Source organism: Melospiza georgiana, chromosome 3 (genome assembly GCF_028018845.1).
Source record: "Melospiza georgiana isolate bMelGeo1 chromosome 3, bMelGeo1.pri, whole genome shotgun sequence".
NCBI classification, from domain to species: Eukaryota; Metazoa; Chordata; class Aves; order Passeriformes; family Passerellidae; genus Melospiza; species Melospiza georgiana.
The window spans coordinates 68,742,199-68,764,637 of record NC_080432.1 but is presented as its reverse complement, the minus strand read 5'-3'; the positions used below and the strand labels follow the sequence as shown (position 1 = coordinate 68,764,637).

The 22,439-nt window shown below is 35.9% G+C and overlaps 1 protein-coding gene across 18 annotated transcripts in view; it reads right to left on the bottom strand.

Moving 5' to 3' along the window:
* The window catches only part of SYNE1 (spectrin repeat containing nuclear envelope protein 1), a 290,137-nt gene that overhangs the window by 198,961 nt on the left and 68,737 nt on the right, over positions 1-22,439 (bottom strand). For 17 of the 18 annotated variants that reach the window (XM_058021621.1, XM_058021620.1, XM_058021626.1 and 14 more), the window contains 9 exons: positions 21,504-21,700; positions 21,233-21,342; positions 13,653-13,760; positions 12,763-12,900; positions 11,430-11,594; positions 8,324-8,436; positions 7,626-7,794; positions 4,009-4,105; positions 2,459-2,661 (listed from right to left, as the gene is read on the bottom strand). In XM_058021621.1, the coding sequence (XP_057877604.1) occupies positions 2,459-2,661; positions 4,009-4,105; positions 7,626-7,794; positions 8,324-8,436; positions 11,430-11,594; positions 12,763-12,900; positions 13,653-13,760; positions 21,233-21,342; positions 21,504-21,700 (1,300 nt within the window). Of the gene's footprint in view, positions 1-2,458; positions 2,662-4,008; positions 4,106-7,625; positions 7,795-8,323; positions 8,437-8,978; positions 9,114-11,429; positions 11,595-12,762; positions 12,901-13,652; positions 13,761-21,232; positions 21,343-21,503; positions 21,701-22,439 lie in introns of those variants that run through there. The other variant, XM_058021636.1, reaches the window with a different exon arrangement.

The window sequence follows — 22,439 nt, the reverse complement described above, 5'->3', positions numbered from 1 at the left end:
ACAGTGTTTCAGTTCCTTAAAGCTGAGATCAATAGGATTCAGGTGCTCTGTACTAAAATATCAGTGAATAAATTTAATCAGCTCAGTAAACTGCATCTGCAGTTTGAAGCTTTTTTCACTTGCAGTGGAGCAACCCCCTTGCTTTGTACAAAGGCTAACCTGTATGAGCACATCCAAAAGAAATAAAGTCTACTGAATCTGGCACTGGTCAGCTTTCCAATGGTCAGGCTCATTAGAGGGCAAGAAGAAAAAAACATGTGGAATAAACTACTCACATCCTTGTTTCCGCACCTTATTCCCACAAACCACTACCTTCTGCAGACCTGGCTGGGGAGGCTCTCCATTTCAGAAGCCAACCTAAGACGTGTTAATTTTAAACAAGTTTGGGAAGCACACCTCATTCTCAATTAAAACACTGCACCTCTTTTTAAGGAAGTCACTAGATGAGATCTAGAAGCTCTCTAAAACCTTTTGGATACAGCTGTGTGAGAAAAGTGTGGGAGGACAGAGTGAAATTATGGAAAGTGCTTAAGAGGTAGTGGAAGTAAACAAAGGAGCTGTAGAAGGAACAGTTTGAAAAATCCAAGCATACTGGTATTTTTTTTGCAACATCTTCAGTATTACAGATTCACAATAAGGTTTCTGAAAACTGAAGCCAATGAGAAAGCCAACGGGTCACTTTCTCTTCCAAATCAAACATGCTGGTCTGGAAACGATGCAGAGATAATGCAAAGAAGACAAAATCATGACAGCATGATGAAGGGCTACTGTGGTAGCCTACCATAGAATATAGAGGCCTTAAGTAATGCAGGTAAGGTGTGGAAATGGGCAACTTTGTATCATATTACTGATATCATTGTGGCTTTACAGAAAAAATATTTCAAAATGTTAAAAATGTTTGATGCCATATTCCAAACAATAGTTATCATCTTTCACCTGGTGTTCCAAATGTTTTTTCTTCATGGGCGTAAAACTTAGTTTTACAAACCACTATAAGAATTGATTTTGGTTTTAATGATCAAATATTAAAACTGCTAAATCAGACCTATCCTTGGAACTATCTAAGTGAACATTATTGCTGTGGAGAGCCAAATTCAACATTAAAAGTAGAAGTAACTTTTAAATATGTATGTCAGTCTACAGACAGATGCTATCACTCAGTAACCTTTAACAGGTTTGAGCCAATTATTTTTAAGAAAAAAATTAGCATTTTGGGAAGAATAAAGCTTCAAGTCTAAGGTTTTCAATAAGATTTCTTGAATTTCTTGAAATCATATATCAGAATGAAAAGAATTACTTTTTGGATTTATGTTAGAAACAAAAAGCAAGTATATACTGTATGGGTATAATCAAATTTCTGCTTTGAAAATCTTTGAAGATAAAGTTATACATCTAAACAGAAAACTAAATGTTTTGATTTTATTCATATACATGGATTTAAGAATATTTAATTTTAATCATTGTTCAGTTACTTACATAAAACATCCACCATTATCTAAGATCACCCTGACCAGCAGAAGTCATCCTTCCTGCCCAGTAATAATTTTTTGTATCTATATTATGCCACACTGGTTTTTTTCATTATTTTATTTTATTTTAAAAACGTATTCCATTAATTTACATCAGTTTGAACTAACAAACTTTAAAAAAAGTATACTGTTTTTTTCACATAACATGAAATGCTCATTCCTGACCTGACGTCAGTTTGCCATCTTACAGCCCATGAGAACCCTACTTGAGTGTGAAGAGCTATACAGCTGCTATATTGGGATCAGGTGCAAATTCAGCACCTATTAAACAGAGGAGTATTCAAGTCAATACAGGTTATTATTGAAGGTTTACAAACCTAAATCTCAGTGCCTCAGTACTCTAACATTACAACAGGAAAAAAAAACCAAAAAAAACTAACCAGAAGAACTATCTTTATAACTTCAGGTCTCCAAAATCAATTGTCTAAAAGATTTCTGAAATGCCAGGGAAATGGGTTTATTAATCAGCCATCAAATATAACAACACATATTAATGACACTGCTCTTTGAAGGTTATGAGTACTGAAATTTGTCATCTAGAACAGTCAGTGGAAATGTCGTTATAGGTAGTCCATGATTACTCACTTTGGTGCTAAGAGCTGTACTTGCCTTTGAGTGAATCATGCAACATTCCTACCTCTGAGCAATACTGCTGCCCTCTATTCATGTCAAAGATGCCTCTAGTCAGGGTACCACAGATAAGGCTTTCTCTATTGTGTATGTATTTGTGTGTGTGTATATATATATATATATGTATATACTTGGGTACACATATATTTGTCTCTAGATGCTATACAAGCAAACACTGAATCTCCTGTGTTGAATGAAGACAGGATGTCCAAGTCTGAGCAAAACCTAAGCAAATGCAAAAAAAAAAAAAAATCAGTGTTTCACAATTTACAAAATAGCCATATGATTATGCTACATACCTTTTTGGAATGTTCAGGCTGATTCAGCATTTTTTCAGCATCTTCAAGCCAAGCTTGCAGACCTGCCACAGTGCTGCTGTATCTGTCCCAATTAGCAATTACTTCTTCTAGCATGCTTCTTACACTTCTCACCTCTACTGAGAGGTTCCTCCACTGAGCTGTGGTGTCACTCATGAATTTCATCACATTCTCAACTTCTTCCACTGAGATACAGGAAAAACATTGATTATTTTGTTTCATTACCATTTCTGTAAAGATTAACTTTATATCATGCTTATTCACTGTCATCAGGGAATGTTATTTTAATGTAACTTCTATTTCGGTAGGCTTTTATATACGAATGTTCAGTTCATAGCCCAATTTTAGCACAAGATCATGACTGAGAAATTAAATGTGTGAATTAAAGACTTAGGAAAGTACATAAAATGAGTGCTAAATTAAAACAGTAACACTGCATATTGTGTGTGGTGTCCATTTCAAATCTGCAATTAAAGAAATCAAGAGACAGACTTGACTTAAAAATAGTAGCAAATGAGAGTTGCATAATATAAAAACACATATTATGTCTACATTGCAAAGTATGGAATGACATTCTGATCTTCCTGCCATTGACATTGAAACCAAACTGCTGCTAATTTTTGCCATTTAACTTTTAGCATTTTCCACATGGCAATAAAGGGAAAAATGTGTCCTTATTCCATTTTCTTCCAGAAAGAATAAAAAAGGGCAAGCAAATGCTGAGACTTCACAAAATATGCAGAATATATTTGTTTTAAAGAGTTTTTAGCCAATTTGAACTGCTATTGCTGAATTCACTTATGATAGCATTTGTTCTTTAGAACAGAATTTGCTACTGGATTTTATTAATAGCAATGAATAAGTCTCTGACTTTTGTTCTTTGTAAGAATACCTTGAAAAAATGCTTACTTTTGTAAAATTTGGGTGACATTATCAATTTAATTTTCACAACAAACTAAAGTATCCATTTCCTCCCCCCCTTAACAGCAGTTGCAACAATCCTCCAAAGACATTATTGTGCTACAGATTAATGTGATCTCATGTCTGTAACTATCTAGGTCAAATATTGCCCTGGAATTCTCACTGAACTCAGCAGCATTCAGGAATGACAGGAGCCAGCTGTTGAATCTGCTAAACATTTTTTCTCATGTATGTCCATACTGCAACTACCATTTGAGTTCCTCTTGCAGGTTTTCAAACTTAATGAATAACCTCCAATAAACTACAGGATGATTTTGCAACTACAATACTGGGAACAACTCCCAGTTGCCTTTTTCTTTTAAATTAAGTGAAGCTAGGGAGTATTTCCAGGCACTAGAACACTCTTTTTCCCTACTCCTAATTTGGTTTCTGTCACAATTTTTTATCCCAAATTAATAACACTGAAATAATCCAAGAGTTAGCACGGACAAAGGGCTTTTCCCAGGAGGAAGTCTGAATATGACCACCCCCCTCCTCTGGAGATTCAGAAGCAGCAGCCTGCTCTGGACCAGGTGCCCACATGCTAGTGACAAAGAAATACAGGCATTTACCTGAGCCATTTGCTTTGGCATACATTTCAGCTGCTCGTTTCAAGATCTGGTAGGTAACTTCATACTGCTCAAAGAACTTACTATTTTCAATAACAGACTGAAAAGAAAAAAACCAGATAAAATAAAGATGGGTATTAGGATTAGCAATAATTTATATAAAATTACATCAGGATACTGATGATGACATTTAACTTCATTATTCCTCCATTCATATTTTCATCATTATAAAATAATATTTTAATACCATAATTATAAAACAGCATACAAATGTCACCTTTTCAATTCAATGGTACAGCAGAGTATATAATTCAAATAAAGATTTATTTACTTTCCACATGGAAAGGTTATTTGAAGTTCCCTTATTTGCTGTCTTACTGGAAATCACTAGCATATGATACTTAGAATATACAGAAAATGAGTAACTAACAAGTTGTTTAGTGAAAACTGTTTTACACTCAAAACTAAGAGAAGTCATTTTAATAAAACAGAAATTTTCCTTCATATATGTCACCACAAAAATCAAATCCAATTGTTCCTGCACTAAGCCTTTGCAGCAAGACAGGTTACACCTTAATAGATGAAAAACTTTTGCTTTATTCTTCAATTTTTCTTTACCTCCTTTGCAATTGCCAAAAAGTAAGATCATGGAAACACTGCACAAAGAGATGCTGCTTTTCCAAAGTGTGACACAGTTCTGTTCCTTTGTGAGTGATGGTTTAGCTCTGTGATGTGTTAAAGTGCGATGAATAAATTATCTGGAAATATTTTGGTAAAAAAATTTATGCCTCTGACATTTATGCCTCCTTATCCCTTATGGCAAATGAAACTGACCTTTTTTTACATGTCTTTCAGAAATGTTATTTCCTTTAAGTGCAATACAGAATTATAGCTCTAAATTATGCAAGCACATTATATCTTGCATTACCAGTGTTAAAACAGGAAGAGAAAGGTAGAGTCTGGAATGGTTCTGTAATTTATGTTATATCTCATCCCTCTCAGCTACAAAATTAAGGAAGCATACCCCCACATATGTCTATACAAGCTTTGGAATGCCAGAATAGACAAAATCAGGCAAGTGTGATTTTGATTAAACCAGGTTTCAAATGAAGTCCATGTTCAATGTATTTTAAGCAGGAGAATCGGATCTTGTGTGTTTATAAACCCATATTATATAACATGAAAAATGCAGTTAAAAATAATTCTGCCAGTATATACCTAAAACCTTTCTATTTAAAACCTTTGACAGTTGCTATGTCAGGTTACAACAACTATCTAGTAGATAATTTAGAACTGTGTTTATAACTAAGGAAACTAGAAGTCCAGAACAATCACAATTTTTCTCTGTTCTCCTGTTAAAAAAAAAATCCGCCATGTATGAAAACCTACAGGCTTTATCATGAATTGTGTGACAGACTCATGATTTCACCTTTGCCAAATCCATGCAGACATGTTAACCTGAACCAAAACCTCCAAGACTTCATATGAAAGAGCAAAAAAAATTATATAACACTGATATCAAGAGCTATCTGAAACGTTTCCAAAAATTAAATAAAGACATTTTACTGATTAATATTGTCTACCATCTGACAAGACTCCTTGAAGAAAATAAGCAGCTTTCTCAAAGCAGTGTAGCATATGATGCTAAAAAAGTGCTGACACAGCAGTGCTACAACACATTTCCATGGGGTAAAATCCATGGATAACTGTACCTAGTATCTCCATTACAGTGGAATTTGGTACAATTTATTATTCAGGTTGATGGTGTGCAAGTCTGTGCTGACCTTTACTTCTGGTGTATGACAGATGGGTGAAAAGACATTAAGATTAAGTAAAAATCACCACTTTTATTTTTAAGCTACAGTACATAAATATTTTCCAGGCATATGTTCTATCCAGATCCTAATTACGCATGTTCCTAGAATGCTGACATTCCCCAGTCTGTTTTGGCAGACAAACAGACTTACATTTTTATCTCCTGCTAATATAATCACTCTGACTATAAGGTACTGACTACAGTCTTCCTATGTAAGATTCCTAATATACTGGAAGAGTAACATTTGTCCCTTAGTCCTAGAAAACTGGTCCCAGGTAAGCCAAAGCACATCAATTCTCTCTCCATCACATCTTGAAGGAGCAGAAGTCAAGGCCATTTCAAGAGTGAAAATGAGATTTATTTATCTTCTTGTCCTGATTTCCTCATTTTGATGTTATACAGTTTCAAAAATAATGCAAGGAAGCATCTTCCTTCCCTAAAGACCACCTCAGCATCAGTGGTCTGAATTACAAGAACAGTTGAGGCACTTGCAAACTAATATACAAATTAATAACTTCATGTTCCTCTTAAAGGAAAAAAAATAAGAAAGTTACTAAAAAGCCATGAAAATTCAAGCTATTCACTGTTTTATTATTTCCCTTGTCACCTTTGAGTAGTTTTTTTTACAGCCTTAGAAAGTAAAAAAATGGACTACGATCCCAGTTATCACACATCACTCCAGCAAACTAAGTTAATTCAAGTAATTATCTGAAGCTTGTGAAGCTTGTCCATAAAAGAAGGTTAACTGACTCCTGAATTTTTGTGTGTCCCTAACTGCTAGAGTTTAAACACTTTGAAGAGTGAGAATTTCACCTAAATTTCACTGAGTTTGAAATTTTCTTTTAAAAAAAGTGGGGACATCAGTAACTTTCTTTGCTCATTGACCTGGCTCTGAATGGTTCTGTAACTGCATTAGTTTTTTTCAGACTTAATTTTTGTGTGCAAGTTTCTCCATATGGATTAGATACAAGGGAAAAATATATTTAGACCAACCCTGCTTCTGAAAGAATCCTTCATGCCCTAATGTAGAAGTGCAGCAGTACTATCATTCTACCTACACTTGGCACTGCACGTGTGAATTTAAAAAGATGCAGCAGCGTAACACTGAAGAAGAATTTATCAATGAACACTTGTAAGTCAAGAGTTTCTGTTCCTTAACATTGTAAATGGCTGACGCAGAGCTGGAGCAAGCTCTTTCCAGAATAGAAATTTTAAAAAAGGGTTTAATATACTAATGATGAGTAGGAAAAGAAAAATCTTTCTTTAAAAGAAGAAAATTAATCCCCTATAGGTATATTATATTAAAGAAATATATGAAGGTAAAATAACATTCTGTTTTATTTGTCTTTTGGAACACTCTAAAAATATTGTGTGTGAATGCATGCCAAATGCATCCTGTGTCTTTAACTCTTAAAACTGTATAGACTCACTATAAAGTGCTTCTATCCAGGAGTAAAAGGAGATTAAATTAACTTCTCTGGAATTTCTATAAAAAGGAAGCAAAAATCCAGGATTTGGAACCTCCAGACATGCTTCCTAAATTAATCACTGGACAGTAGCTGGAATAATATTTCTCTTTTTCAAAAAATGATGCAAAGAGAATAATTTTTACTTTTAGCCTTTAGACTAAAGTTCCTCCACGGGGAAGACAGATTCACATCTGAATATATATTTCATAGGAATGCAGTCATAAAGTTGATGACTGACAAATCTGACATCTGTGTCTATTCTTTTATACAATTCTAGCAAACTTAAATATGAAAATTTCAAAAATGGTTATAAAAAGAGGACAACACCAACTTACAATATAATTTTGAAGAAGCAGTTCCACGGACTCTCGCCTTCCGTATTTGATTATCCATGATTTTAACTTTGATTCTGCAAAGACTAAGAGTGACAGCAGACGGTACTTCAGCTCCAGAAACTCCATCTTCAACAGATGGAGCTCAGATGAAGAGACAACAAAATTAAACCTATAAAATGAATCAGTACAATATAATAGAGCAATATTCATTTCTGCAGAAGAGACTGAAAGCAGTTTGGATATTTTTCTAATCTTTCACCTCATTTAGAATCTACAAACATTTAATTATGTGTGATGATATTCTAATGACTGCTCTTGAACAATAAACTAATTACATTTCTTTTTAATCATAGAAAACATCAGTTCACTTCTGTTATTAAGTTTTGCAAAGTCATTTTTCTTTTTTTTCACATGCATCCTGGCTGTTATATAACATTTCTTCCAGGGACAAGTAATTACAGCATCAGTATAAAAAAAGTACTCCTATCCAAAATTTATCCCTTATTTTGATTCTCATCAATCTTAAAAGCATCAGGTTTTTCAGTATATTTTTATGTATATTCTAGGAGGTTTTTCCATCCATCTCAGTTTGCCACTGAGCAATGTAACTAGACAGGGATCACTGCATGAACAGATAAAAAAGCAAACAGGCTTCCCTTCATGCACAAAAGCTTTTCATTTCAGATTGAAAGCCTTACCTGTCTGCCATATCCTCTAACTGGTCATGTGGAACAGGCACGCCATTAACGGACCTGGTCCTGTGGATCTCGTGGAATGCCTTTTTGTGACCATCTATGTTTTTCAGCAGATCCTGATTGGATTTTAAGAAAGAGAGAGATATTGAGAGAGTGGGGGGAGGGAGGAGAGGGAGAGAAAAGGCTCACAGTAGGCTATCTAACTAATAAGCACAGTTTTAAGCCGGCTCTGCTGACTCAATGTAGTTAACTATTTGATCGTGCTCTCACATTTCCATGCAAGGTAATGCACACTACATGAGCATTTACACCAACTTAAACGTTTACACCAGGGAACCTCCTTATGTGAAGCTCTGTTACAGCCATTTCAAACAATTAGAAAATATTTTAAAACAGGATACACTGCAAAAGGTTTAACAAAACAAGAACCCTTAACTGTATTAAATAATCTCTGAAATTCAGTCTGCCAGTATGCTAACATCCCAAAAGCATAATCCTCCTGAATTTACTCTTTAAATCTTTATAACAGATACTAACCTTTGCTAAGTATAGACTGAAATTTTAAGCAACTAATCTGCTCTACTATATATGGGAGGAAGATCTATAGCTCCTTCTCTAAGTACATATTCCATATTTAGTAAACTTTTCACTCTCTCACCATCAAAAGACTTCAGGATGGCTGTCTCAGCCCTGCACGAGCGACTGCGGAATGTGGTACCCGACCTGTATGGCTGCGATCTGAACCGTAGCAGTGCGAGCCCTACAGCAGAGCACTCTTCAGCTGTAACTAAGCAACACCGCTTCACACGGCTTCCTGGAGATTGCATACTGAAGTGAATGACTGGCAGCAGCCTTTGAAGAGATACTCTCAGCAGAGACACGTCAAGTCCCCCGAGAGAGCACGGAATGGTGGGGGGTTTTTCACTGCAGACAGACAGCTGCTAGCACAAGGTGCTCAGAAGCCTGCCAGCAAAGATCATAGAAAGGTTCCCCCTCTCTCACCTCAGGGAAAAAAATGCAGGCTTCTGCACAGATCCTACATATGTATTTATTCCTACGTGCCAAGGAAGGGCTTCTCCCCAGCCAAATCTCGGTGCTTGCACAGGAGGAATCAGTGGAAATTCTCTGGCTCAGCTCACCAAATGGCCCCACTATTCCCATCAACCCACCTGGGCTTCCATTGTTTTCTGCTTCAGCCAACACCTTGCTGTGAAGAGAAATGAGCTAGGCTTTCTCAGATGCAGGTGATGTGCTGATTTTACCATGCTGAAGACTCCTGACTGGCATAGTCTCACATAAAGGGAAGATTTGGAACAAATATCTCAGCTGTGTTTGGGACCTTGACATACAAGGGATGCAAAGGAGGCAAAGGGATGCCCCTAACATGCACCCCTAACTGGTGAGTCAAAACAAATCACAGTAGTTTCATCCAACATCAACAAGAATCTCATGAAAACTTATATACAGCATGCTCATTAAATGAAATCCTGCCCTGGGAAATGACCCTTTGATATTGCCCTTAATTCCTGGATCTCAGTAGCAATAGCAACTAAAATAAGCATAGGTGCTTGCCTGATTGCACAAGGTTTGTCCAAATAAGCTTGTACATTTTGTACTAAATTTAATTAGGCCATAAGCTATAAAGTTCACTAAAATAACCCATTTTCAGATGAGACAAAGATAAAAAGGAAGCAATGATGTCATCTGAACAAATCCAAACAAACAAACCAGAAGGCCACGAGGAAACAAGGACTGAAAAAAATACATGAATGCATTTCTGGTGCTATCCAGTAGCACATTTGGATTCATCAATTCAAATCTGAGCAACAAAACAAACTCCAGGAACAGATATAATTATATATGCTTCTCTTGAAGCTTTTTCCATCCCACTCCCATGGGAAAACTCCCCTGGCACAGATTAACCTAAATCAAAGTTTACTTGTCGGCATGGAAATCCCTCTACACAGCATTTCTGATGCAAATAAAAAATAGTTTAGGGCACACTCTTTTGTACTTCTTATGAATGTATCAAAAGGAAGTCTACAGTGTTCACATTCTAAGAACAAAAGAGTGTTTGACTTGTTAATTTTTTTTTAAACAAATGTCAAATCCTATGAATCCTGAAATCTTTGATGTTACCAAGAAATAAATGAAATTTAGTATTACAAGGGACAAGACCCTGAAAAAAATCCATATCTTCCTTAAAGATTTTAACTTTTTTTAAAATTTAATTAGTTCCTACTCAAGTTAGCAGAGCTACAATTGTTTTAATAAAAAGGAATCAGGTGACCATGAAACTTATCAGCTTTTCATGATATAACATTACTTTTTGATGAAAAAACCCTACTCGTATCCTAAACACAAAAAGTAACAAATTTACAAAAAAAGTTTTAATATAGTAGTGATAGAGGAGAAAAAAAAAAATATAAAACAATACAGCCTCAAGTACTGCCTTTCTCTACAGCATCTTTTCCCTTCCATTTACTGGTTCAGTTTCTTTAACATCTCACCAGCATATTTTTTCACCAATACATTTTTCTCACACATATTATGCAAATCCACAGAAAAAACCTCACTGCTTTGGTTTTAAATGAGAACTTGGACTCAGCATAGAACGATGGTACAATTATTTACATTCATCTGGAAAATTTCCTGTTTACCACAGCATGCTATCTGCCATCACAGATGGCTATCATGCTATCTGTCATCACAACACTATCAAAATTCACTGCATTCTCATTCCCCCCACCTCCCATGAATGTCACCTGCACTGACTATCAGCACAGTTAGTGCATTTATTCCCTTTTTCCTGTTTCACCCAATTCGTTCATACTGGTTGAACAACGCACCCAATATTATGAACTCCCTACGGAATTTTACTGTAGAAATTATAATAGTAATACCTGACCTACTTCAGGTAGAAGAAGTAAAAACACTTGAAAGCAATTCTGAATACCTGAATATTGGTTGCAAGATACACAGATATCACAGTTCAAATCACCATGACAAGATACCAATGTTTAACCACCACCAGCACAATGCAACCCACAGAAAGTAGAAACAGGAAACAATGGAGGGTAACACACAGAGCTAATGCATCCCCATCTACCTTATGTTGTTCAAGCTTCCTGTGTATTGTGTTTGCTGTTTCCTCATGAGCTTGCTGGACAGTCACTTCTTCCCTCAGAGCAGCCTCTGCCCTGTAGAGCCAAGCACCAATGGTACCCAAAGGTGCAGGAAGGGATTTATCAAGGTGTATGTGCCAATCGAGCATCTAGGAAGTAAAAGGAAAAGGACAAATTCCTCTCTTGCTGAATAATACAAATAAGTACATTTATAAAAATCATACTTTATACTGTAAAATCAAACCCCCATGTAACAGAGTATAATTGAGACATTAGTCTAGGTATATTATTCCACGTGAGTTTGGAAATTGCAGCATTCTCACAGGCAACAATATCTCTATAAGAATTTGTTGATTTATGTATTTCCCTTTCTGAATAGTAATGGAGTAACTGAAACAAATGAGAATCAAAATACCTGGAATTTTATCAGTTAATATGCACAGAAAAGGGATACAAGAACTTCTTCTGCCAATGTAATTTAAATCATCTTCCTGTATAAAATCTTTATATCTCTATATTGAACATACTTTCTATATGCAAGGTTCATATGAGTCTCAAAAGACAGTGGAGGGGAGAATATAGCAATAAAACACTGTGTCTTATTGGCAATGCCAGTTATGAGAATGAAAACATCATGAAAATTATGTGAAAACTCCAGAATAATTTTAAACAGATCCTCTGTTAAATACATGACATAAAAATATATATATTTATGCAGTATGGATATACACTAGTAATAATGTCTCCATAACTTTTAATTTGGGTCAAACAGTATAATTTGCTTAAGATTTTTCATTCAGTTGTCCAAAATTCCAACCATAAATACTAACATTAATTTATTGCTATTGAAAATAGGTCAAAAATAGAATTAAAACCTCATTTATTGGTAACATATTCAGTATTACAAGAATTAGTTTAGTTATACTAAAAACTGCTATATTAGAATTTCTCAAATAACTAGCAATTTAAATTGGAACGTTGAGTTTGGAAGTGGCATTGTGTATGCTTTTCTTTCTATCAACAACCTCTTTAACTTGGCTGAGCACAGTTACCACTCTTTCAAGTAAAGGGAAATGGGAAATCTCCAAGTCTTGTCCTTCTCTTAAAGTTCATATTCTATCTTTGAGTGATATTAAAGATGATAGTACAGTAAATATTCTCAAAACAAATACAAAATAATTCAGCAGTGCCAGAAATTTGGTCCACTTTTAGGTCCCTAATGCCCATTTAAATCAATAGCAAACAGATGTTTAAAGGAGTTCAAATTCCACACTTCATTTAATAAAAAAATACATAGCACAATGACTTTCAACTTACCCTGGAAGTAACTCTCTCCCATGCTTGCTTCACCACAGCTTGATCAAGTGATAATTTACCATCTTTCCTTACTGATTGGGTTGCAAGTTCAAACTGTTTCCTTTTTACCTCATACTGTACTCTGAAATGCTTATATGACTGCACAAAGAGAAAACTAAATCAATTGCAGTAGAGAGTGAAGGAGTTAAATTCTTTAACATTATTGAAGTACCATAACCTATGAAAATTTTGCACTGACAGCTGTCTTAATCTTTCCTAAAGAAGAATAGCACTTACCTTTTATATTTACTTGTATATTTTTTATCTATAGATAGGACTTTTGTATTTCCCTTCAGCTATGAGGTGCACACACCATATATGAAATGAGATAATAATTGATGAGATAAAACTGCAACTGGATTTAATGCTACTTGGGACAGTGGCTGCATTTAGAGAGCAGTCAAGCTTCAGGAGTAAATTTAGGCCAAGTTTTGTATTTCTGATTTAGACATTAACCTTTGAGGGAGCGAATGAAAATAAAACACTGTGTCCTGTCCTCTCCACCTGTCACTTCATCCAGCCTTCAGTCATACCTCCTATCTGAGCTAAATCGTGCAGGATCTGGAGGGAAGGCACAGACACATGCTCTCTCCTAACTAGGACAGTCCCTTTTCACACTGCTGGGAACAGCTCTGTGTTAGGCAAACCATCTGTGCACTGTCCTACGTAGCAAAGCTGGAGCTGGCATTGTAACTCCTCCACCAATAACAGGCAAGACACTTTGTGTCCTTATTTCTTTAAACAACATTATAGTGACTCTCATACTTACAGATTGCACAAAATACTGCAGTACCTGTTACACATAACGATGACAAAGATTTGTTATCATACACAATTTCCCTGCTGCTTACCTGATACTTCTCTTGCAAGCTTGTTTCTGCCACCTGTGCTCGGCCTATGTCTCTTTCAAATTGTTCTGCCCACACTTTGAGGTCTCTCAGCACCAGTCTGTCTTCCTTCTATGATGCAGTACAACCACACATTAAAAAAAACAAACCTTGCAGCCTTTTAGTAGAGCTGTCAGATGCAGTCCAGAAATTAACATCTCTGTAGCAATTCAAGGTCATTAGTTGTAGTGAAAGCAAATGTGCCCAATGCCTCTTATCATTTACCTTCTTACAGTTTAACTGAAATGCATTCTCTCAGCATGAGAGAAGTCACCAAGTAGACATGAGTCTTACAGGAGTGAAATCATGACTAACAGGGACATTGCAGAGTCAGAGGTATCAGCAGTTTTCATCTGATATTAAATTAACACAAAGTTCTTTAAAGATATCTTACCAACTAATTGTAGTCTTCAACAGATTGGCAAAGCCAATTTTCAGTTAAAAAGTTAATAGAGCTGAGACAGGAGAGGATTTTTTCATCTTTTACCACGATTTTATTAGCTGGTCTGCTAATGCTGAAAAGTTACAGGCTGATTGACTTCAGACTAATCCTTGACTTAAAGCTCCAAGTCTAGAAGTTAGCAAAATATTTAGAATATTTTTAACATAGAAAACGAAAAAAAGAAAGAAAACCCAAGTATATTAAATTTCTTCTCCTTCTGTGCCATTTTACAACTTTGATGAAAAGCATATTTGTTTACAGTTTACCACTTCAGTCTGTCATGGCACTGCAGCTTTGCAAGGCTGCAAAGTTCTCTGCAGAATTCAGTGACCTGGCAGTGGATAGAAAAACACTTCTGGGAAGTCTCAGGTCTATGAGCATGTTACAAGCAAAAGTTATCAAGAAACAAAGTGTTCTGTGCACTGTGTAAGAAGGCTGGTCAAGCAGGATACAAGTGTCCCTCTCAGATTTCCAAACAACCAGATGTTCGTTGGCTGCTAATCAGTAGCTACTTTTTGAAACCAAAGAAGCCTTATCACTGTAAAATTTGTCAGAAACAGACAAACAACAAATTTGGGTATTACAGAACAAATGCATCTTACATCTCATCATATAAGCTAATCACCTAAAATGAGTCACACTTCAAGCATTACATGAGAGAAGAAAAACTGAACCATGGGTTAAAAAAAGAGTTGTCACTGCCTGCATTTAACAAACAAAGTACTGTCTTGTAAGAAATTAACCTGACTGGGGAAAAAAGCCAATTTATGGTTCCTTTCTTTGAAAGTTGCCTAGAATTTGTAAAATATAACTTCCCCTTAATAATTTTTAGAAGATAAAGCTTTTGCTTCATTTCAGCCAAGGAAAGGACAGCCTCTGCTCAGAACAGTTAAGTTGGACGTAAATTGCACAACAGATTTGTAATTATCACAGTTGTCCTGATAGCCAGGTAACTGCAGTGAGGTTAACATGCTGTTAGAGCAGCTGTGCTGGAACCAAGTTCTCTGTAGCTTGTGCTTCTGTCTTCTGAGAAACAGTATAGCACAGATACAACACCTCCTTGCTCCAGCTATCTCTAATAATGGGCTTTCCTTGGTGTCCCAAGAAGCCAAAACTCCCAGCACATCTAAATTCTCAAATCATTTCAATATAGAGAAGGAAAATACAATTTCTATTCTTCTTGTTTGTGTGAATATAACATCAAGATTCCTTAAGAAAAGCAGCAAATTCATGACTACCCCCGTATGAGGAAGATCATAAAATAATTTAGGTTAGAAAGGACCTCTAAGATCATCAAATCCAGCCAAGTAGAATATAAAAAAGAGCATCTTAACTCATTCAGCCATGAAGAAAGAACTTTGGTATTAGATTTGCTCTATTCCTAAGAAGCTATAACTTTAGTGAGACTACTGAGATCTCTATTAGTATTTAGCTGCCAGCTCCATAAAAGCAATACTAAACTATGCATCTTAGTGGATTGAAAATACTACAGCAATCTCACTAACTGAAAATTTCAGTAAGATATTATTGATTGAACTGATGAAGGGAAGAAGTGTGCCCCAATGCTCTGTATATTACTTCTAATTCACACTATAAAATTCAGTTTCATAAAACACTGTTTCATATTTCTCATATTACTTAAGGTAAGACAGAGCATCTATATGACTGCAACTGTTCATACAGTAATCTGAGAAGAGCAGGTATTTTGCATGATTACATCACTAGTGTAAAATTTTAAATTTAAAACCCATTCTGACCAAATGTTTTTGAAATAGAGTACCTCTGGGATTAAGAATACCTTGATGGCACCTGAAGATAACACAGGAACAGCTTCACCTCTCTCAGACCACATATGGTTTCTCTGATACTAAGTTAAGAGGTACCATTTAGCCTTCTGCATTTTAAAAAACTATTAATTGAGGAAAATTTTGATCACTTTAATTGCAAAAGATGTAGATGTTTTAGCAACCACCTAACTGGATGCTATAAATTACATTGTGTAACAATGCATGATGAATCTTTTATTATTCATATGTTTTCACAGGTGTCCAGTTCAGTAAACCACTTACCACCTGCAAATTAAATTCTGTGGTCCTTGGTTGATACTAAAGCATTTTAAAGTCTCAGTTTGGGAAATCAACAGAAGAGATTCACTTTCTTAGACACCAAGGTACTTGTCATCAACACCCACCAGATTTAATGAGCTATCATTCTTAAAAAAAGTCTTTCATTAGTGTCTAGTATTCTTACTCTTAATAAAAAAAAAAAATCAAAATTACATTCTCACTGATATGTAAACTATTTTCTAAAGTCTGGCCCTCTAAAGTAGCATACAGATCAGAAGATAAATCATCAAACAGAAATTATCTAGAATAAATATAACTATTTGTGCTTTCTCTGGCATGAGGACCATTGATCTCTGATCCATCTATTTGAATTTATCTATAATCCTGTGGTTCATTCAGTATGATACTTCAAAGCAGTATTTCTAAATATTAATTTATCCTTAGACAATTCCATGAATGTTCACATATTCGTAGAGACGAACAGAATTGGAGCACTCAGCTGACAAGGAACATCAAAGAAGGTATTTAGAGAGAAGAGTTTGAGTTCTGGTGTGATAATGGCAAAAATTTGCAAAGAAAGGTTTCAGCCCAGAATCGTTATTTTATTAACTGATATGCCAGATTTAATTTGAAAATTACATAACACAGAATACTGTAGGGTTGGAAGAGCTTAAAATATAATGAGAATTTTAATTATGGACTGGAGAGGAAGTATTTTGTTCAGTTCCCTAACATGTAATTATAGACAAGGTGTACTGATCAAATTCTCAGGCACAGACACAATAAAATTTTCAACTATTACCTTTTAAATGAAAAAAAGCTTAAGTCTGTTTTTCAGGGACATGGAATCATTGTATTGCACATGTACTGAGAAAATGAAGTCCCTTCAAAAACATTTCTGCATAAATTCAACTGATTCTGCTGCTCATTTTGAAAACTCTGGCTTATATATGTACAGGTTACTGGATATATACATATATAGGTTACTGAAACTCACTCTCTGACAGCAGTATCACAGACAGAGGGTGAAAGCTGAGCCAGGCATCACCTTCAGGGATGAACTATTAATGACTAGCTGCAGAAGTAGACTAAATCCCTGGAAAAGCTCAGAAAGCTATTTTTGCAGCCGCTGCTCAGGAAATTCCTCTTACACTGGGGAACTCTGCTGGCATAAAAATGTCAGAGATGACAGGATTATCTTCTGAATTACTTGCTCATCAGAGCACAAGAAGAGAAAGACTTTACATCAGAAATACTTTGAGGGGGTGAGCTTTAAGTACAGCTAAATTTATACCATGATAAAGAAATCAGCAGAGCTTTTACCACTTCAAATCTCCTCTGGCTTAAGAAGTAATGTACTGGGGCTGTGTAAGGCTAAGGATTTATAAAGTCACATTAAAGGTGCCCAAACTTGCTTGAATGGATTGAGAATATAGGAGTAATTCTGCTATCAATATAAATCTTTGCTTCAATACATCATTAGTTAGATATACATAATATGAGATGAAGATGACCCCTTGATCCTAGTAATTTTAAAATAATCTATTTTATAAATTTATTTAGAAAAAAAAATATCCCAACCAAAACCCCCAAGAATGTGGAATCTAGGCAACTAATTGGATCAGATAAAACTATAAACACTACTGACTGACTGCAGTTACACCTGCTATTTATTTCACAATGTATTCACTTCTGCAGTCTTCCAGTTTTACCTCTGAATGCTCACTTCATATACTCTGTGTTAGGTTTCTCAACTTCTCTCAGTCAATACAAGAAAATTAGAAGTAGCTAAAAGTCTAGGATGTTTAAAAAAGTATATTCTTAAAAATATAATAATTTAGATAAAAAAGGAGCAGCACATCACACAATTACAAATGAATATTCTCCCTCCAACTCACAAGTCACACACACCACTTACACAATCACACACTCTACTATCTACTCTATAAACCTAAAGACATACAAAAATATCCATCTAAAATGAGATTAGATGTGTAAAAATATTGAACTATAATCTAATTATTTCATGTTTATACTTAAGAAAATCAAGAGCATAGTCTGAGCTTTATTATAGGAATGTTGACTTTCTTTTCTATATTTCTGTGAAGTTATTTGCAAAATTAGGTGCTGAGCTGTTAGGGTCAGCTCATGTAAGAGAGCAGACCTAGATTCATCATGTTAATATATTGCTTTTCAGGAAAGATAAACTTAAGGTTGGTAAACTAATATGCATTAAGCCCCCCAAAATCTCAATTCAAATAAGTGCAGGATTAAAAAAAGGTAACAACCATGAAAGGTCCGATTCAAGCAATTATTCTGAGCATACACCCTTACCTTAAATTTCATAAAAGAAATGACAAAAGTTGGGATTGCTTGAAGTTCCTAGCAATATGAAACAAATGGGAAAACAAGAAGCAAGGAAAAAAAAAAAGAAAAGAAGCAAAATAAAATAAAGCAAAGCAGGCAGAAAGTCCAGAGAGAACAGTAAGAGCCACACATGTAGGAATACAAGAAGTACTTAGAACTATTATCAAGCTCATGTGTCTGTATTATATCTAGTGAAGTAATTTTCATATTAGATTCGATTTCCAGATTGTTAGTCACTACATGATTTATTTTATCTGGAAAAATAATTACTTACCTTAGAGTCACTGTGTTTCTTTGAGATATGTTGACTACATGAGTTCATACATGTTCATAGCTGGTCCATGCATGAGAGATTAGACCCCTTCTAATTCTGAAAATGCACATGCAAATAGCTGCTCCCTCTGACACCAAATAAGGGATAAGTTTCAATCATTACTCCACTTCTTCCAATGCAAATTCTTTATAAACTGAGCATTAAATAAGAAGGGAAGATGAACAGGAATTTGTGTGGACAACATATCTTGAGGAAACACAGTGACGGCTGAGCTGGGTGGAGGTGGGGAAAGAGGGTTAGAAATCTCCTCTTGCCCTCCCTCTCCCTGCCAAAATTCACCCAGACACATTCCAGTCTGAAGTAGGATCCTTCTAACTAAATGTAGGCATCTGCAACTAGGATAGTTCCTTTTCACTCCTTCAGGCAAGGTAGATAAAACCAGCTGTATCTAGCATCTACTGTCCAACTTATTCTACAGCAGGCACTGTCAGGGAAAATATATTCTTAAACAAGAAATTAGGATTAGTCCAAGAGTTCAGGGGACAAGAGTCTTGCAAGGTTATCTCTACCAGGTACCTGGATTGTGTGATAAGTATTTCTTTAGACTATACTTCAGCAGGATGACAGAGAGGCTAAAAATAGGGGGTTATACTGGTCACAAAAACAAGAAGTTTTTTAATCATCTGCAAACAATGTTTTATATATCATTACCTAAGGGATGGATTAATCTGACTCTGTTTTATCTCTATTGAAATGCTCTGCAGCACAGGCTTCCAGAAGACCGTTTAAGACACTGCCTTAAGAAAGATGTATCTGGGGAAGTGTTTATCTTTTGCTGACCACAGGTGGAGTGTTGCAAACTTTTTAGGTTTTAAAGGTGAATTCTATTCTAAGTAACTAAACTAACCATGGACAAGAAAAAGGAACATAGCTCTTCCACCAGGAAACAAAGAATGATGACATGAGAAATTTAGTGCAATGTCAAACCCCTATTTTCTTTTCAAAGTCTGGAAGTTACCGGTTTCTGCAGCATGACATGCAAGGGGTCAGCACTTGTACCAAAATTTATGTGGCTTGCTAGTGGAATATCTAAGAAGTGCTTCTGATATCAGCATGTTAGCATGTCAAACTGATTTGTGTTGTTCTGCTTCCCAGTAATTCACATGGAATTCCAGATGCAGCTCATTATGTGCCCTTCCATAACTCATGTGCTGGCAAATCTGTGGGTACAGCCAGAGACAGGCAGGGCATGGAATGGCTCAATCCTCCATTCTCCTGCATCATCTCTGTATAAAGCTCAGGGGAAGGGGGTGAGGTTGGTCCTCAAAACCCAATCCCAGCATGGCAGAAGGCCTGGCCAAGGCTGTTGGCAGCAGAAGCTGCCCTGTGTGCCATGGTATGAGGATGGCAGGGCAAGCTCAGCCTTAACAGGCCACAGAATGAGGCTTCAGTGCTCACTCAATCCCTTCAGCAGCCCCATTGCTTAGTGGGATGCTGAGACATTGGCACAAGTATGTGCCCAGATTAATGCTGCAGGAAGGAAAATAGTAAGTTCGGGTACTCAGGCACTGGAATCTAACAGCAAAGCTACCGCTGCCTTAGCCTCACACACTCCTTTCAAAGCTCTTTTCTACCTCTGTAGGGAATGCAGAGAAACACAGATAAAAATTGCTGTTTCTTTCTCTCTTGCTGGGGCTGAGCAGATTGTCTCAGCAGTGCTTCCCGTGTTTGCCATGAAGAAAGCAAATCAGCACTAGGAAGTGAGTCATGATAACTTGGCACTGCTGAGCACAGCACTCCAGTGAAAAGCCAATGCACTAGAGCCTACACAAAACAAATTCCAATGAAAAAACACGACTGAAAACAATTCCTTACAACAAAGAGTTAAACATCAGTGTGAAATAGAAAAGAACCTCTGCCAAAATTGTAAATGCCTCTCAAGCATAAAAGCCCAAAGAGTCTACCTAAGCAATATCTTGGCCCATTCTTGTTCTTATCCAGAAACCCAGTGTGATAGAAATATAAATGACACATTGCTTCAGGTAACAAATTAGTACAGTATCATTGGTGTTATGCTTAAAAACCTGTTAAGGAACTTTAGGATCCATTGGTTTGCTACTATTTACAATAACTGTTAGTGCTATTTTTTGCTCCTGGTACCCCTGAAAAGAGGAAAATATCTGCAAGATGACCATACTATTTTCTCTACCTACTGAACATCTGCAAGACTTGTTCCTTTATTCTTGGCTAATCTTTCCCAGTTTTCTTAGTGTGCTTGTCACTTGAACTGCTCATCACAAGGAAATATAATAAACCAAAAGAAAGCTACAAAATGTATTTATAAAGCCCCCCCTTCATTATAAACTGGTTTTATAGTTATGCAAGAGAAACTTACTTCATTCTCTGGCACATCAGTCACTGTATGATGAGGATCAGGATAGTACTTCAAAAACTGGGCTACATAGGTCATGACAGACTTTTCATCTGGCTTTTCAACATCCACATCTAGACAAATAAAAACATGGAAAATAAAATTTTTAGCTGAAGGGCATAAAATGCTGCTTAAATAGCTAACCACAATGAATTAGCACATCTGGCTTAAGACACACCAAGTAGTTGAAAATTCTTCAAGTTGAAAAATTCTTTTTCAGCTAAGTATTAGGTACCTTCTGGGTCAAGGAGCCTTGGGATTCCTAGTTCTGCTTCTGCAATTGCAAAGGCTTCTTCCAGGTTTTCTCTATTTGACCTTCCCCTCACTTTCTCCATGTCCACTAAATCTGGGCGGATAGCATGAATAACAGAATGAAAAGCAACACCACTCCTCCAACTTTGTCCAAAATCTTTGATTTCAATTCCAACTTGCCTAAAAAATATGAAAGGGAAAGAAGTTACTAACAACATCAGGACTAAATGAAACAGGGAGAGATATGAATGCTCCACCCAGAGGTAACTCATTATTAAACCTAAACCACTTGTTCCTGCCCAGTTAGGTCAACTGCAGTCCCATTTACCCACTGCATAAATTCATTTCTGCCTATGAAGATCCAAGTGTTTTTTATCATATACATGATGTATTTGTCTCCAGTGTGCTTGCTAGAGCCAATAAGCCACAAAGCAATGAGCAATGGAGGGTCAAAGTTCTCAAAGATGTTATATGACACACACAGAGTCTGTGGATGTACACACTTCCAATCACTGTTATCTCCCTCCCTATAAATTTCACTCCATTAAAACAGTTGAAACAGCTGCAGTTCACTTAGGTACATCAGTATCATACAAATAAAATTCAAAAAAACCTGCACTAACCTGTTATTTTTTAAAATGATAGCATGAAGAGCAACATCACTGCTGTTTAGGGGAAACTACAACACTCAAATTTCTCTATGTTCTTATCAAAAGAATGAATGCTACTATAAATTCATATATTTACAATACTTAATAAAAAAGTTTATTTAAAAATAAAGACAAATGATCCAGAAATAGCAATATACAATAAGAAAGTAATCAGAACTGAACCACACATCCAAATCACTGCTTCTTTTACCAGTAGTTCTGAAAGGTATGGTGATTCACAGACAGCAAGATGGTTTCTAACTTGTTCT